The sequence below is a fragment of the Mixophyes fleayi genome, chromosome 7 (assembly GCF_038048845.1).
Source record: "Mixophyes fleayi isolate aMixFle1 chromosome 7, aMixFle1.hap1, whole genome shotgun sequence".
Lineage (NCBI taxonomy): Eukaryota > Metazoa > Chordata > Amphibia > Anura > Limnodynastidae > Mixophyes > Mixophyes fleayi.
The window spans coordinates 112,960,861-112,977,367 of NC_134408.1; the positions used below are offsets into that span (position 1 = coordinate 112,960,861).

Consider the following 16,507-nt stretch of genomic DNA (forward strand, 5'->3'; position numbering starts at 1 on the left):
ATAAATTGTGCTTAAATAACACACACGCACACACACACATGTACACGCACACACACATACACTTACGCACACACACACACACACTTCTGTTTATTAAGAAAGAACCATTTCAAATAGGACATGGGGCACAGTGCTTCACAGTTGGGTCCTAGGATCCTGCTACAAGAACCTCTGAATTTCCCCAACAAGAAACTCATCAGTTCTTTCATGCATGCCATTTGAGGCTCAGGCAGTCTACTTATGACCGTAAAATATTGTTGAGATTTGAAGATGTATTATAAGCAAGGCCTGCATTGTGCATAGTTACTTAATCATTGTTATTAGAGATAATTAAAAATAGATGCTATTCTTTGTATAAACACTGTGCATTTACCAGAGGCAAGGACTGAATATATAACTTTACCATTTACATTGTAAGGTAGTTATGAAACATGAAAGCACATAGCAACTACTTTTGCTAATCCACACAAATAGGCTGGTTACCCAGAGCTTGCACTCACATTCTGTGCAGGGAGGGAGGTGGGGAGAAGGGGGGTGGAATCAATGAAGAACAATCCACTTACCCCACTGCATTAACTTGCTGCGAACAGTAAATGGAGCATGCAGGTTCCAGAAACCCAATCACACATCAAACGCTCCCGTCCGCAAGCACAAATGTTTATTAGGTCAGGAGAACCAATAAATTTCACCCCCTTATTTTTTTTACATGCTTTTCCTAGCATAAATAAAAACACTATTAAAAGCATGTCTTTATGCCAGTGGGTAAAGGTCCATACTGTGGATATTACCAGAATATGGATTATGATTTTATAAAGCTTTAGTTTAAGGTTCAAGAATTTTTGCTTTTGAAAACTCCTTGCTGCATTTATGTTTCCAGAATTTGTTCAAATAAATGATCATTTATCACAAATTATGCCAATTAAATGTGACATGAGCCGGTGGTAGTCACTTTACCGATTACTGAAAACCCGACAGGAATTTCCCCGACATGACAACAGCGATACTCTGCTTACCGACAGTCTCTTCAGAGTTAAAGGAAATGCGACGAATCAACAACTCGTTGGGGCAAAATGGCGTCATTTTTGAGAGCGACACTGTGATTGGTGGTATTAAGGTGCTCATGTAAGGAGGTGCCGGCTCATGTCGGGGATATTCTTGTCGGCTTTTCAGTAGGTTTTTAGCAATATGCTACTGGATTTTAAGTGAAGGCTCTTCTTGATATACAGTAGACATTTTTTACTTATTATTGACAGTCTTATCTAACATTCTAACAGCCAATTTGTCCTCTTATAACACAGCAAGAACTTTTTACTATCACCCTAGAACACACAAAAGCCCATATAGGAGTTTGTATCTTCAGGTTATACATACATGCTGCAAAATATGTTGCAACTCAGCTGTGTTTACATGATGATAGCATTTAGCCATTTATAGGCTCTAGCAACTCTCAAAGCTTTGAATGTGATGTATTGTCCTTCAGCCATAACATGATTATTTGATGGTACTATTTTGTGGTGAAACATTGTGCTAAAGATGCAGCATCCAGTATTAGTCATCATTCATCTGCTTGGATCTCAGGAGTATATATTTTTGCCATTTCCTAAACTGGTAGTAATGATTTTAGAGTTTATAAGATATCTCGGTCTAAGGAGAGATTGGGTTAAAATTAAGACTAGACTTTGGTTAATATTCTCTGCATAAAATGAGTGCAGGAGATAGGAGGCCACTGTTTTGCAGCTTGTCTTCTAACAGAATTGGGATACAAGCCCTCCCATGGTTATCCTACAGGTATGCCCAGCCTTCACCTGATCACCTTGTAACTCTTTGTACACTCTCTGAAATTCCACTTTAACAGATCCTTGTGAGCTAGATCTGGACATGGGCACCCAGTGCAAGGAGAATGAGGTTAAATGGTTCTTTGACAAGACAAACAAGATTTGCACACAGATTTGGTATGGTGGGTGTGGTGGCAATGCCAATAGATTTGACACAGAAGTTGAATGCGTCAGTAGGTGTCAAAAGACAAGTAAGTATCACACAAGGGGTGTATTCTACTACTCGCTTTTCTTTGAAATAACTATTATAAGGTCTAAGGACCTTTTCTTCCCCCACAGGCTTTACATTTTACAGCATTCAGAGGCAACCTGAGGGATGAAGTCTACCTTTAGTTTTTCTGTTGTACTCTTTGTCTTGCATGAAAATACTAAGCATGAATGACATTCATCATCATAACCCAACCATCAATCATCTTCAGCAACAGGGCAGTAATTTGCATTCTTAGTTTAAAATAATAGCTGCTGATTGCTTCAGTGCATGAGGCTGGATTAACCCATGGGGCAGTGAATTTGGACCACCCCGGGGGACAGCTGACCAAAAAGAGAGATATGAAGCACTGACTGAAATGTCAGCCAACTGCTGAATGTATAAGTACTGCTGATATGCAGTCAGAAGTCAGTCCTTATTGTACCCAGTGTTTCGGCTCTCCGGTTGTACTCCAGCTGTGGTCCTAGCAGCATTCTACAATACAAGTGAATCTGGGTGACAGCTGCATCTCACAAATGCCAGGGATCCCAAGGCAGGGGCCTCATAATTATAATAGCGTAAGGGAAAAGGGGGGTGGTATAAAATACCCTAATGTATTAAACATCTGGAACTTGTTTGGATTCCTGTGCTACCCAGTATACTCTTGTGTACTTGTGATGGTTCAATAAATGTAACACAAAGGGAGATAGTAAACCGAATCTTATATATGCATCTTAAGAGAGTAGGACCAACATTATACATGGTCCAAAGATAGAATAACATTAAATCACAGTATAGTTATATTGAAAATGCATGGATAGATCCTCAACTGTTATGCTTCAATTCCTGCCGCTTGGGATGTCTCTAGCCCTGGTGTATACAATATATTATTCTTGTACCATGGTATCAGTTATCCACTTCTATTATTATAATAATTATTCACACACATTACATATCATCATCATCATCATTTATTTATATAGCGCCAACATATTCCGTAGTGCTTTACAATTGGGGACAAACATAGTAAACTAATAAACAAACTGGGTAAAACAGACAAAGAGGTGAGAAGGCCCTGCTCGCAATATATATATATATATATATATATATATATATATATATATATATATATATATATATATATATTGCAAGTACAGCAATAAAACAAACAGACAAAGATGTAACAATTGTGTAAACTTAATTATACTCACGTTCCTCACGCCCCATTTTTATTTCATAACTAACTTCATTTTATCATCCCTAGGTTGCTTCTATAACAAGCATCTTTGTTTTGCTTTGCTAATGAATTATTTCTTTCTAGTTGAGTAGCGAGAGGTCATTTATAAGATTTCCATAATCTGTTGAAAATATCTTCTTCACCCAACACACCATTGTCCAGCAGTTTAATTACTATTCCATATTTTTATTTTATCTATCTTAAATGCAACAATACTAAAAATAGTAAATCTCATTTTTTATTCTCAGCAGTTGAGAAAACCATTCTACCAGCGCTGGAAAGGAAAGCACTAGCAGGTAATTACAACCGACGTCCAGGCATGAGACCATTGCTCAGACGCAGAAGGCTTCACCCAGAAAGAGCTCACCTTTTTCAAAAGAGGACTTATATGAATTAAAGACACGCATGTTGATGGATTTTTTTTTGTCTTAAGAAAGGCATCTGTCAGTTGCCACTTTGAACCTCACATTAACCCCTATGAAACAACATGAGTGTACTTTACATAGGTAAAGACCCCTTGATGATTCATCTCCCATGGTTTGTCTCAGATTAAGCTGTGGTATATTATGCGATTTCAAAGAACAAAGAAAACGAGGGCGATAAACTGAAGAGATGATAGAGGTGAACCAGCACAAGAGACCATGCTATATTGGGGTGGGAGGTTCAGGGGAGGCATGTAAATGAAGAACATCTGAAGACAAGACAAATAAATTCATGAAATAACAGTAGATAGAGCAAATTCTAGGAATAACCAGGTTTTAAATCCACTGGAAATCCAGCTGTGAAATTTACTTTGTCCTCAAGTTTTTGAGCAGGACTTTTTTTTCCTATTAAATTCACTGTAAATAAACACAGTTTGCATTTTTAAATTGAGCATAACGTATTTTTAAGGCACTATTTTTGATTTATTTTATAATAATATGGACCCCTTTGACTATATATTGTGGGGCCCATTAAGAGATGGCCACACACATGTTCAGAACTGATATATGGAAAAAGTGCACATTAAAAAAGCGTGTATTCATTTATATGTTGAGTCCGACCCATCCAGACCACAAACATTAGTATTTGCTCAAGACATACGTCAGGCATAACAAGTGTGTATACTTACCCACCGTGATAGCATTGAGATAGTATAAGTGGTCGAAGAGGAAGTTTAGAAGTGGCAGTTTGAGAAATGTAAGGGGAATGTAAGTGAATGGAATTTGATAGTTTTCCAATGAAGAAGTGGCGGTATAACATACCAATGTATACACTCCCACTTGGATACTATAGAAAGCTGGCTTGACAATGTTAGTAGTAAATGCTGAAATCACATTACCATACTTGTACACAATTTAATAATATAATGAAGTGTAGTATACACAAGCTAGAATAGTGTTGTGCCATTAACAAATACATTTTCTATATATATTGTAATTAATACAAATTAAATACATCTGTTTTCCCCATTAAAAATTAATAGGAATCTTCTTTCCTGCAATTATCCCAATTTAAATGTCAATTAAGAAATGCGAATACACGGCCGCAACTTCAATATAATATAACCACTAATGATTTAAGTACTATCAGCCTGAGGGGATATCATTATCATTGCATATCATTGTCTCCAGCACCTGAAAGAGATACTCCTCCTAAAAGGCATACTTGCAGATGCAGCCATGTTTAATTGTGTCGCAGTTACGTGAACACACTCATTGTATTCGGCCTGGGCTTTCCACCTCTGTCTGCCTTCTTCTGCCTCTCCAGGTGTAAGGAGAATCAAGTCATTGATACCCAAGAAACTATATACTATATACGTATGTTTGGTGTACATGCACAGTATGGAAATATGTATCGAATACAAAAAAAACCCTACACTAAATCAACCTCTGTGATTGCATGTAAGGGTTAAGAGTAAAATCTCCATAGAGGTTTATTAGGGGAATCGTTCCTTCAAATGTGTTCCTCTTCCTAGGAATGTACTCCCAAGTCATGGAAAATCTAATACACACATGTGAGTCTGCAATTTGTTTTCTAAAATATTTCATTTAAATGATTCATGAATCTGTTTTCAGTTTTTAAATGTAATTTGGTCCCAAACAGATGCAAACTTAATAAAAAAAGTAAACTGAAGCACATGTGAGTGTTCATTACTTGGGCCATTTAATGAACTTTGGGAAGTGGCAGTCACATAGCCAACATTTTGGTACGGACCGTTCTTGTTTGCAGAGAGGCAGCCAATGAAGACAGGTGATACAAATTGTGAAATAGTGCAAATGTGCAGCCAACGGACTGTAACTGTATAAATAAATTATTGCTTAAGAAAAAAAGATAAATGTTAGAATAAGAATGGTCAGTTACTGGGATTTGTAACATTCACTGATACATTCTATTCTTCATAATTTGTATCATTCCTAGTTTGAATCTTGCAAGAACGTAAAACATGAACCTTTTTAGGTGTGTTTGGGCTAAAACAAGAACCACCTACGATGCTTGCCTGGTTAGTGTAAAGAGATACCACCCAACAGAAATGTACTTAAAACACATTTACATCTAGGCATTAACCAAAATGAACAACTTAATAACAAAGTTCCAATTGATATATGATGGAAACACAGAAAGCAACCTGAACTAACTACATAATGAATAAGCCAGTGTTCTTTTATAAGTGCTGAACATATTAATTCAGTAAATGGGGACAAAGAAGTTAACAAGGCAGTATTCCAAATTAAACCAGTGATTTGACTTAATATTCTCTATACAGAAATAAGTTAGTTACAAGTTCCAGTGTGTTAACAACATATTTTTACAATTACTGATATCCAGGGACATAAAAGAAATTGCTGGGTCCATTAGCAGAATTTAGGAGTTGTTATGCTGTTAAGTACCATTTTGTGGCCTGAACCAGCATGAAAATACAGTTAGTCGGAACCGGTGATGGCACTAGGGCCTGAGTCATTAAGGAAAGTAAAGCAAAAAAATGAGTAGCTTTGCACTTTGTCAAAACCATGTTGCATTGGAGGGGGAGCTAAATTTAAAATGTGGGGACAGATTTATAGTTGGTTTAGGGCATGTCCTAGATCAACTTTAAATTTCAGTGTACAAATAAAGCTATCAAGTACTTGTGTGCTACATGAAAAAACAACCAGTATTTATCGTATGTGCAAAATAATAAACTAATTTGCACCCCTTGCATTGTATCATGGTTTTGTTCAGGAGAAGACTTACTAATTTTTTTGCCTTTATTTAATTAATCAGACCCATAGGGAATTCTCAGTGTGTTTGGGAGGCTGTATTTTCATAAATACTGGTATTAGCCACATGTGAATGTATGGGCTGCATTCTCATAAATACAAATGGACCTCACAAATTATGCCTTCTGTGTGTTGACAGATTTACATACATAATATTACATATGAGGAGAATGAATTTGCTTAAAATACAACATTAACAAGAGTTCACCTACAGTGATGGTGTTTAAACATGGCCATTATTGGAATCTAGCATGGAGCATAAAATTGCATAATAAATGGCAGGATTTTCTTTCCTACATATTTCTATATAGGTTTGAATCATAGGCCTTATGAACTTTATTACAGTCAACTGTGTGTCACAATGATCCTCTGTTTTGGGTACATGATCTTGATTAGCTTCTCATTGGTAACGATACAATAAACCCACGGGTCTTGTGACACCTGCTTTCACATAGGTGATTTTCTTTTTTTCAAGCTCCATCACCTTTTCCTAATGGTGACCAAAGCTTGGGCAATAGGCTAATGAGGGACAAAAAGGGAGACAAGGGTGACAGACAATGGAGACGTGTTCTACTTTCTTCTTTTCATAGTCCATTGGGCAGTTACTTATAATGCTTGCGTTCATACACACAGGGCAGGGCTGCCAACATTTTAAAATATGTATTTACTGACCTTTAAAAAAATATATGTACTGATAGCTTTTTTTTTTCAACTAGGAATTTATTATGCTATTAGATATTTTTTTTACAAAAGGCCAAAAATTAAAAGTAGAAGCAACTTTAACAGTGGGATCAGGGACTGTAAGTAACAGTTTCTCAGATAAAAACTAATGAGTGTAATTAAGTGTTTCAGTAAATCTTGTTATAGGGTCAGGAGGGGGTCTTTTTTTTTTTTTTTTTTTTTTTTTACTGACAGGTGAAGATTCTTTGAATCCATTCTACTGGAATGTCAGTACATTTAGTAACAAGTTTCAACCTTGACCCTGCTTCTTTCCATCTGCTCACAAGGATCAGTGATATTTCTCTGCACTCTTTATACAAGCTTTGTTCATCATCGGGAAAATGCAACAGAGGTTGGGAGGAAAAATTATGCTCATATGTGTATGCCTTAAATGTATTCCTCTTAGGACTTATATACTTAGATTTTTAAAACATAGAGTTAGGATACCCCTTTTAAAATGACATGTTCAGTTCATACAGCCCACAGTATACTTCCTTTTAGGTACCAGAAGAAGTAAAACTACTCTATTGTCACTTAACATTATCTTACCAAAGGTCTGAACCATATATAGTTCACAGATATATTCCCTATTCAAATGGTCAGATTGGAAATGCTTGTTTTGAGTTACCGATGAGCATATGATGTAGATATATTCTTTTATGGTGGTTTTTACTGATTATGAGAGTTTAAGAGATTATTGCAGTGTACGGCATGCTATGGCATATAACATGGCAGTTATATTGACCCTGACCTATTCACAGCTAAATGAATCAATGATCTGAAGCAAGATAATGCAGATTCATCATTTAATCCTTAACCATTCCCTGCAATAAACTTTGCTTAATCTATGTTTAGAAATGCTTTCCCAAAACTCTCGAGCCAGTTTAACAGCTTCAAACATGTTCATAGTTCACTTATGATTTGAAGCTGGTTTTGCTCTCAGTTCGATTTTAGAATGGCAACGTAATTCAGATGCATTTAATGTTTAAGAAATGTGTTGCGCATACATTTAACACGCTGGTTGAATGCATTCATAACGAATGTCGAAAAAGTTCTGGATTTTTCCAACAGGCCTAGATTGCAGTAAAATGTTTCAAATTTGCAAAATTTGGAGAATTTTATGCGATATTTCAAACTTTTGCGTAGATTACACAAACTAGTAAGAAACCTTTTCCAAAACAGTTTAAGCATCTGTATTGTACTCTTTACAATATACCAATTATATTTGATATGTGCATATACAATACTGTTGTCAAGTATCAAATTAACAGCCTCCCATGCATAGAGCTGTCAATTCAAGCTTATACGTGATATTGAACATTGGAGTGATTACCTGATGTTTTTGCCTCGGTTATTTAATATGGAAAGATACATGGTACATAAATATGTAGGGCCTGATTCATTAAGGAGAGCAAAGCATAAAAGGAGTAAATTTTCTCCTGGACAAAACCATGTTACAATGCAAGGCGTGCAAATTAGTTTATTATATTGCACGTAAGGAAAATACTGGCTGCAACTTCATGTAGCACAAATACTTGATAGCTTTATATTTGCACTGAAATTTAAAGTTGATCTAGGACATGCTCTACCCCAACTATAAACCTGTCCCCACATTTTAAATTAGCTCCTCCTCCAATGCAGCATGGTTTTGCCAATGTGCAAAGTTACTCCTTTTTTTGCTTTACTTTCCTTAATGAATCAGGCCGAAATGTCTTATATAGTAATCCATTAAATTAAAAAGTAGGTTTAAGATTACCATTTAAAAATTTAAGGTAGTCATTAGATTTCAATAAATGTAGACAAAATAACACACAATATCATGGGGTAAATGTATCAATATGCGGATTCTTCAACACCCGCATGTTCAGCCTCTTCCGCGATTAAATTTCAAGCGGCGCTGCATTGTAAAGGGTTAACTTCCCTTTACAATGCAGCGCCGCTTGAAATTTAATCGCGGCAGAGGCTGAACACGCGGGTGTTGAAGAACCCGCATATTGATACATTTACCCCCATATCTTCAGTCACATTTACCAGTTGCAATATGACAGTTACAGAATATCCTAAAACATCTACCACCATTTTTCTTTTATATCATAAAGCTGTTTTTGAGGCATACATAAGCCTACAGCTATAAATTTCCAATAAACTTAGCTAAAGGCTTTACCTATAATTCCATGGTGAAGGTTTTAGGCTTTTGGACATATGTTTAGCCTCTATTTGCTAAGAACTAGGTTGCTGTACTATAGAATTCTGAGTAATTGCCCATCTGTGTCGCGTTATCCTTATACATAAATCACATGAAACTGATAAGCATAAAGATAGTCACGCAGCAATTCATTCGATTTTACCCAGAATTCCCTGAAGGAGTGGCTTTTACTCGCTCCCCCTTCAAATTTGGAAACACGCTTATATAGCAAGTAGAGGCCTATAGAGTTCAACTCAGATTTAAAAAAAAAAAAAAAAAAAGCTAATTATAACAGCCAATCATTGTAGGGAAAGCCACCAAAGCCAAGCTGACATAATCTCAGCCTGATCCAACTACATATGCTTTTTGTTTAACTGTGATTTGTTGCCAACAAGGTCTTGACATTTAGTAGATCATATCCAACATGCATGCATTTGCAACGCATTATCCAGCTATCCTATCGCATGACAAATGTTAGTTGTTTTTTTATTACTTGAACATGTGTCAAAGAAGCAAGAAAATTGCAAGCATTTTTTTTTTTAACCAGTGGAGGACATTTTGCTAGCGCTTCTAAAATAGGACCATAAAACATGATGAAAACTATTGTAAATAGTAGACTAATACATTTGTATTCAATAATCAGCGACTGGCCCTTTAAGACCTTAGTTGGCCTCCTATTTTACAGCACAGGATTATTTGCAAAAGTACCACAGTGCTACACTTTTATTGTGATTGTAGTATTTGTGGGGTGTGATGAAAGCTCAGATATGAAGTAGAAGCCCATTCATGGCCTTCCTATAAAAATAATTCATAGTAGGTTGACCCTCTGTCCTAGCGGGCCCTGGGGTAATGCAATATTTGTCAATAAACATCTAGCTGCAAGTTCCTAAATGTGTCATAACCTTTAAAAGTCCTTAAAGAATCCCTATTGTATTTTTCATTCCAATGCAATGCATCTTTGCTGGCGTTAATTTTAGAGTGCAGAAAAATATTTAAAACTGGTTTGTTTTAATCTTGAACTATGTACAAATCCCAAGTTCAATTTGATTTCAGAAATTTATTTTGGCCTAGTTAGTTGCATTTGCAGCACTGTAGCCAACATTTATTGCTTAAAGGGGTTTTCCAACTTCAGATTACTTATACATGTGATCTGCTACCTTTGCTAATTTATTTGATCTTTATAGCTTCTCTTTGTGCTCTCCAGGGGCCTGATTCATTAAGGATCTTAACTTGAGAAACTTCTTATTTCAGTCTCCTGGACAAAACCATGTTACAGTGCAAATTAGTATTTTGTTTTGCACATAAGTTAAATACTGACTGTTTTTTCATGTATCACACAAATACTTGATAGCTTATTTGTACACTGAAATTTAAAGTTGATATTTGTGTGCTACATGAAAAAACAGTCAGTATTTAACTTATGTGCAAAACAAAATACTAATTTGCACCCCTTGCATTGTAACATGGTTTTGTCCAGGAGACTGAAATAAGAAGTTTCTCAAGTTAAGATCCTTAATGAATCAGGCCCCAGGTATGTATTTATATCAGTGGGCAGAGTTGCTTAATTTTGCTTTCTTACATCTGACGCAGCAACATCCTTGGTAATATTGGCAGAAGATGTAGTCATAGTAGACAAGCAAATGAATAAAGTCATATATAGTTGGGAAAATCTCTTTCTCGGTTTAGATGAAGGATATAAAGTTTTAATATTCAGATTGACATTTCATAGCCTTTGATATTCAAGATTAAAACATTTTGCATCTGTTTACACTGTCAAACAATGACTCAAAACCCATAAAATATATTTAGGTTTATATTTTATATTACCAAGAAATATGCATGCATGGGTATCCTTGCACAAGGATTTCTACTCTTACTAAACTTATGGGTCTTTTTCCTAGTGGGTCCTGAGGTTTGTACACTGCAGAAGGAGGAAGGTACTTGCAGGGAATTTGTTCTGAAGTGGCACTATGACCCAGAAACAAAGAGCTGTGCCCGATTCTGGTACGGTGGCTGTGGAGGAAACGAGAACAGGTTCAGCACACAGAAAGAATGTGAAAAGATTTGTATTCCAGGTGGGTAACTTAATAAAAAAAATACTTTAATGTAGAATCAATAAACTATAATTATAGACTTGTTGACAAGTATTACCATTGTGCATATGAACTATAGGTAAATGATCTGTACAATTTTTAATAAGTTGTTTGTTACTCAAACGGCAATTTTTTTTTGAGTTGGACACAAATTAAATTTTTGGTGCAGAATGCGCTATTTTATTTCTCCTAAGTGCACATAACAGTAGTTCTGGGAGTAGCGTTTTGCACGCATGCTCAGTAGTAAAAAAGCATATTATATGCTGAAAAACACAATTTGATTCCAACTCAACATGACCCCCTGAATATTTATTTGACTGTGTTGGAAATTAACTTTAAAGACTGAAATGTCTTAATCATCTGTGCTGTAATGACCATTTGTTTAATGAATTACTATTATGTTATAGTAGGCACAAGGCGTGCCGATTTGTTGTATTGGCTGAACATCTATATAAAGTGTGCCCAACTTCTGTGATACAGATGTGGCATGATGGTTTTTTTTTGTTAAACACCAATATTAAAATATTCTTGCAAAAAAAAAAAATCTGAATAAATTGTATGTTTAAAGACCAAATGGAATTACAGCTTTGTGGCATTTACCATTATGGTTCATATATAATCTCCACTGTATATTTTCAAACATATTCTAAAAATCGCTTTTTTGGGTTATCCCTGAATTCTTGTGACCAGAATGTCGGGATGATACACACATATGTTGTGACACAATAGTTGGGATTCAGTGACCTAAATAGTATCCAAAAAGAATAAATATATAATGCTGTTGACTTTGGGATTGTGTCAAAACAATGCACTAGTTAATATGTTACATATCATGTTATACACAGTCACCTTCCATACATATTGATCTATAATATTCTCCAGAATGGCACAGGTCCTGTTTAGTAGGACTAATAATTATTAATAAAAGATTAGGGGCTAGATTTACTAAGCTGCGGGTTTGAAAAAGTGGGGATGTTGCCTATAGCAACCAATCAGATTCTAATTGTCATTGTGTAGAAGGTACTAAATAAATGAAAGCTAGAATCTGATTGGTTGCTATAGGCAACATCCCCACTTTTTCAAACCCGCAGCTTAGTAAATCTAGCCCCAGGTGTTCATTATTGTTTCTAAAGATCAGTAAAATATTTACCTTATTTGCTTTTTCCTGCTAGTCATTGACATATATATTGTATATTAATGTCATACATGAGTGGTGGTAATTCTTATATAAACAGCTGTCAAAGATATCCTCAATTTTAGCCATCACAGATAATAATATCTATACATTTATTATGCATGTCAGAGAGTGATAATTTACATGTGTTCATATACTATTTGAACAATACTTAAATCTTCTCTCCTTCATCTCTGTATTCCTCCTTCGAACTTACCTCAGTCATAAAATACACCCAGCACAACCTCCGTGCCTCATCCACACAGCATCCTGTTATAGTAGAATCCCCTCACAAGAAACTGATGAAAGTTTCCTTATTCTTATTAAAAAAAAAGCACAAAAAAAATCTAACAAAAAAAACCCATTATTGATACAATGGTACTAAAATGCTAAAATGTTTTACAATTGTGGCCATAAAATTACAATTCAGGTACTATTTAACACAGCATAAAGACTTTTGTGCATCAACACTATCCTTCTGAATAATTTTTTTCACTGAAACTGAATAAGTGATTGATCCACTTGGTCATCTACATTTGATTGTATTGTGAATAGATTGTCACCCACCCATGTGTTCATTTCTTAAAATTGAGCAAATTGAGTAGGAAACTTTTCATCTCACTGTGCTGTAAAAAAGTGTATCAAACCTTCTTATATGGGTGTTCTATCCTTTAGCGAACACAATTGTGCCGTGAGGATAAGCAGATGTAAGGTTGGCCTCTGTGTGTAACTCAATATATTATTGGGAATTTACATTTTATTACATTTGACACTAATTTAAGACAAGCAGGTGGTGTGAGAAATGCTATGTATTTCGTGCTAGAGTTGTGTTAAGTCATCATCACTAGGCTGCCTGCCAAAGAACAGTACATGAAAGCTACTGTCACCATACATTCCATCCATACTCTATCAGGTCTACTACACTCTGGTGTTATTCCAGAATGCTTCTTTCTAACAATCACTTCCTACGGAGTTTTTCTCACACATTCTAATCTGATTTTTTAACCTTATGTAATGGGGTGTTTTATTATTTTTTGGGTGAATATATATATTTTTCAAATAAATTGACTATTTATTCCATTATTTATTTACAGCACCTCTGAATCCTGGTGTGGTCTCCTCAATTGGAACATAATGGACTCAGATTCTTACCACTCAAGAGGAGACAGCCTTGGATGCCCCTCCTCTCACCCTCTGCCCCTTATCAGTTTGCCCCCCCTGCAGTTAGAGGGAGGCCCAAAAGGTTTATCAATATGGTGCTATTTTTTCTGTGGACTTGGTGCAGACTGTGGCGGGAATATTAATCCTTTCACTGCTCTAGAGAGCCTAGCAGTACAGAGCTCCTTCTTGTCCTAACGCTGTTCTGATCTCTACAGCTCTGAAAGGGTTATTTGGACTCCAACCAATCAACAGCTAATTCTTGTCAGATTTAATTTTCAATGTCAAGGACTCCAGGACTAAATTTTAGCCCAGTGCCTCTATAAATAACACCTGCTTCTTCCTCCAACCTCCCTTCTCATTTCTCCACTATCCATTAGAATTATAACCCTATTGCTGCCATAAAATTTCTTAATACATCAAGTGCTCTGACAATGAACCGTGAGTCCCTTTAACAAATGAAAGAATATATATTGCTATTAATATCAGTACTTAAAGCCACAAGTTCCACTCTTCATAGCAGGGCACTGTGGACATTTTCATCACCAACAGGTCCCTTTAAAAGCGACGGGTGTCAACCCTTTTTCCGCTAGTTGGGAGCATGTAAAATATTGCAGAGCAGTGCTTTGCAGGCCCTTCTGGCAGCATAGGGGTAAAAGTTTTAGGGTTTACCACTTTGGATGTAAAAAGATAGCTGCAATCATTGCAGTCTGAGCGAAAGAATAAATTTGTTTGGTTGGGTCTATTGTTGTTATTTGTGTCTGTAAACTTTGGGTCGGGAAATTACTTGTTTTAAATTTGGGAACGGGGTTGTTCTTGTCTTTGATATGTTTTTATTTTTTTTGTAAAGAAGGGAGATGATACAAAGTTTGAATAAAGAATGAAGAGGTGTTTAACCCTTTGTAGTGTGGTGATTTTCAGGAAACACAGCAGAACTTAAACTGATGGAGCTCAAAACCTCTTATCCACTAGACTTTAAATCTGTTTATTTTGCCTTCCTTAATAGGACCGCTTATCATGGTGTTAACTCAAAGAAATAAGTGCAGAATAATCTTTTAATCCTTAGCCTCATGTTATGGTTGAACCATATCTGCTGCCAGGAGATCCTGAAATCATGACCTGTTATGATATCTTAAGGACAACTTCAGATGACTATGGTCATATCAGAGTACTGTGACACCTCAGACATTGTTATACAAGAGCTGTGTAACAATATCTTATGCTGGATTTGTGTTGATATATATATATATATATATATATAAATGTCCCTTTATGCCATGCCTCAGCATGCTTTGCCAGTAGACAACCAGTTGATAGCTGGAAGGGCATGCTGGGACTTGTAGTTTCACAACACCTGGAGGGCCGCAGGTTGGACAGGCCTGCTTTATGCAATGTACACATGTTCATTGCCGAAATTGGCTGAAAGGATCATGACTCTGTAAAGTGTATGGAGATCTTGATTTTGAATGCATACACACTGCAGGATCGGAAGGCGGTTGCAACGAGACTATTAGTTTTACAAACTAATCAAATTCCAAGCTGGTGCTTTGGAACGACTCTCAGTCATCATGTAAGTCTACACACAACTGCGATATCGGGTCAAACAGTCTGTTTACGGGTGATTGGCCCGATAATCGGATGAAAAACCAGTAGTGTCTACCCAGCCTTAGCCACACCTCATAGCAGTGGCAATTTGAGACAAATGCTAATTACCTTAGCTAACACAAGCAAAATGAGTTCTGCAGTTCTGCTACTTTCACACAATGGGCCTGATTCATTAAGGAAAATAAGGCAAAGAAATAGTAAGTCTTCTCCTGGACAAAACCATTTACAACGCAAGGGGTGCAAAATAGTTTATTATTTTGCACATAAGGTAAATACTGGCTGTTTTTTCATATAGCACACAAATACTTGATATTTTTATTTGTACACTGAAATTTAAAGTTGATCTAGGACATGCCCTACCCCAAATATATATCTGTCCCCACATTTTAAATTTGCCTCCCCCTCAATGCGACATGGTTTTGCCAAGGTGCAAAGTTACTCATTTTTTGGGCTTTACTTTCCTTAATGAATCAGATCCTATATGACAATATGCTTATATTTCTAATACATACAATATTGCAGGTAATAGCAAGGACAAAGGTACCCGATAACATGAATTCACAATACACATAATAGACCAATGTGCTGGTGTATATACTTAGACTGGGCCAAGGGTTAAAAAATACATTAAACTGTAAAGATCGGGTGTTGAATAAAAAGATCTCAGTCCAGTGGGACCCTGTTTCATAACAAAGGACAACTGGTGATCCAGTGACAGGGCCATGGGCGCTCATTGATGCATGTAGGGGGTGAAGGCTAGCCCATCTGGTCCAATCCCAAGGAATAGCTACTATAGCACGAATTACTAAAAAAGTTAAGCCTGTGATAAAATATGCCTCCGGAGGGGCGATTCGGGGGTGCCATAAATCACGAGTCACACCTTAATCACTTGATTTTATTGGCACTCAGCACTTTTTGACCACTTTGTTTAAGCACCGCCTATATTCTTTGCCTTGGTCTTTTGGCGGGGCAAGAACATTTTTATAACCAGCCCAGCCATTAGGCTGGGACTGCATCCATGTGCACTATTTATTTTTCTCCATGTTTTCTTACTATCACTTTTTTTCCCAAAGATTT

The 16,507-nt window shown here is 36.3% G+C and overlaps 1 protein-coding gene across 1 annotated transcript in view; it reads left to right on the forward strand.

Moving 5' to 3' along the window:
* Positions 1–14,721, forward strand: part of COL6A3 (collagen type VI alpha 3 chain) — a 107,898-nt gene extending 93,177 nt beyond the window's left edge. Inside the window, exons 44-47 of the mRNA XM_075180382.1 lie at positions 1,856–2,026; positions 3,508–3,555; positions 11,302–11,475; positions 13,762–14,721. Of these exons, the coding sequence (XP_075036483.1) occupies positions 1,856–2,026; positions 3,508–3,555; positions 11,302–11,475; positions 13,762–13,802 (434 nt within the window). The 3' untranslated portion in view covers positions 13,803–14,721. The remainder of the gene's footprint in view (positions 1–1,855; positions 2,027–3,507; positions 3,556–11,301; positions 11,476–13,761) is intronic.
* Positions 14,722–16,507: the final 1,786 nt, after the last annotated feature.